The sequence below is a fragment of the Geospiza fortis genome, unplaced genomic scaffold, assembly GCF_000277835.1.
Source record: "Geospiza fortis unplaced genomic scaffold, GeoFor_1.0 scaffold193, whole genome shotgun sequence".
Lineage (NCBI taxonomy): Eukaryota > Metazoa > Chordata > Aves > Passeriformes > Thraupidae > Geospiza > Geospiza fortis.
In genome coordinates this window covers 448,441-449,698 of record NW_005054523.1, presented here as the reverse complement: position 1 = coordinate 449,698, position 1,258 = coordinate 448,441, and the positions used below count along the sequence as shown (strand labels likewise).

General features: G+C 63.1%; 1 protein-coding gene across 1 annotated transcript in view; it reads right to left on the bottom strand.

Moving 5' to 3' along the window:
• GALNT5 (polypeptide N-acetylgalactosaminyltransferase 5) overlaps positions 1 to 1,252 on the bottom strand; it is a 10,306-nt gene extending 9,054 nt beyond the window's left edge. Inside the window, exon 1 of the mRNA XM_031063730.1 lies at positions 294 to 1,252. Within this exon, the coding sequence (XP_030919590.1) occupies positions 294 to 1,144 (851 nt within the window). The 5' untranslated portion in view covers positions 1,145 to 1,252. The remainder of the gene's footprint in view (positions 1 to 293) is intronic.
• Positions 1,253 to 1,258: the final 6 nt, after the last annotated feature.

Here is a 1,258-nt window from a genome sequence, read left to right as displayed (position 1 = left end):
GAGCTGCACCTGACACACTAAGTACAGTGTCCTACGGCACAGAGAGGCCTGAGCCCACCACCTGGGCTGGCAGTCCTGGCCCCTTGGGCAGCTGGGCTCAGTGGGTTACAACCTGCAAACTTTGCCCAGTTTTATGTTTAACAGCAGGCTGCTCTGAGCTGGACAGGCAAAAGCCATTTGACAGGTGGCACATCTGAAGTGGAGGGCTCTCTGTGCCCCCAGCAGCCCTGCCCAGAGCCACGGAGCCATGCCCAGGGTGCAGCAGGGAATTGTGCAAGGCAAGCAGATCTTACCCGGCAGGCCTGGTGTCCACGATGGCTCGATCCACAGGGATCAGGTCGCTGAGGTAGACATTGAAGTTTCCTTCTTTCCATCTACTTTTTGCTTCTTCTTGTTTGTCATCAGGGACAGCAACAGGGTGTCCAAACTGGCCGGGAGCTTGCGGGTCTCTCGGGGCGAGCGTTGCATCCATGGACAGGACTCTGTGCATCCCTGGGCTGCTCCCTGCTTGTTCCTGCCCATCCTGGACAGTGACAGCGGCTGCAGGAGCTGCTCCCTTCTGCTCATGCTCATCCTGGCCAGTGCCAGCCACTGCAGGAGCTGCTCCCCTCTGCTCCTGCCCATCCCGGCCAGTGCCATTTGTTCCCGGGGCTGCTCCCCTCTGCTCATGCTCATCCTGGCCAGGGCCATTTGTTCCAGGTGCTGCTCCCCTCCCCTCCTGATCATTCTGGCCAGTTTCAGCAGCTCCAGGAGCTGCTCCCCTCTGTTCCTGCTCATCCTGGCCAGTGCCTGTTGCTCCAGGAGCTGCTCCCCTCCTCTCCTGATCATTCTGGCCAGTGCCAGTTGTTCCAGGGGCTGCTCCCCTCTGTTCCTGCCCATCCTGGCTAATGCCAGGTGTTCCAGGAGCTGCTCCCCTCTGCTCCTGCCCATCCCTGCCAGTGCCAGCTGCTCCAGGAGCTGCTCCTGGTGTCGTCCCCAGCGTCCGGCTCCTGCCACCCACGGCGGTGGCCCCAGCAGTGGCAGTCGCAGCGTGGGCACCGTCACTCCCCTTTTCAGCAGGTTCTCTGTGCTTTCCACGTCTCCGTGCGGCGTTGCCCGCAGAGTGGGGCCCGCGGCGCGGGGCTGCGGGGCTGGCGAGGTCCATCCCCCCTTTGCTAAGGGGGACGAAGCGAGTTTCGGAGGGAGTTTCTCCGCGTCCCGTGCTGGTGTCCTGTGCTCCAGGCCGGGCCGCGGGGCCGCTCGGTGCCGCCGTGCCGGA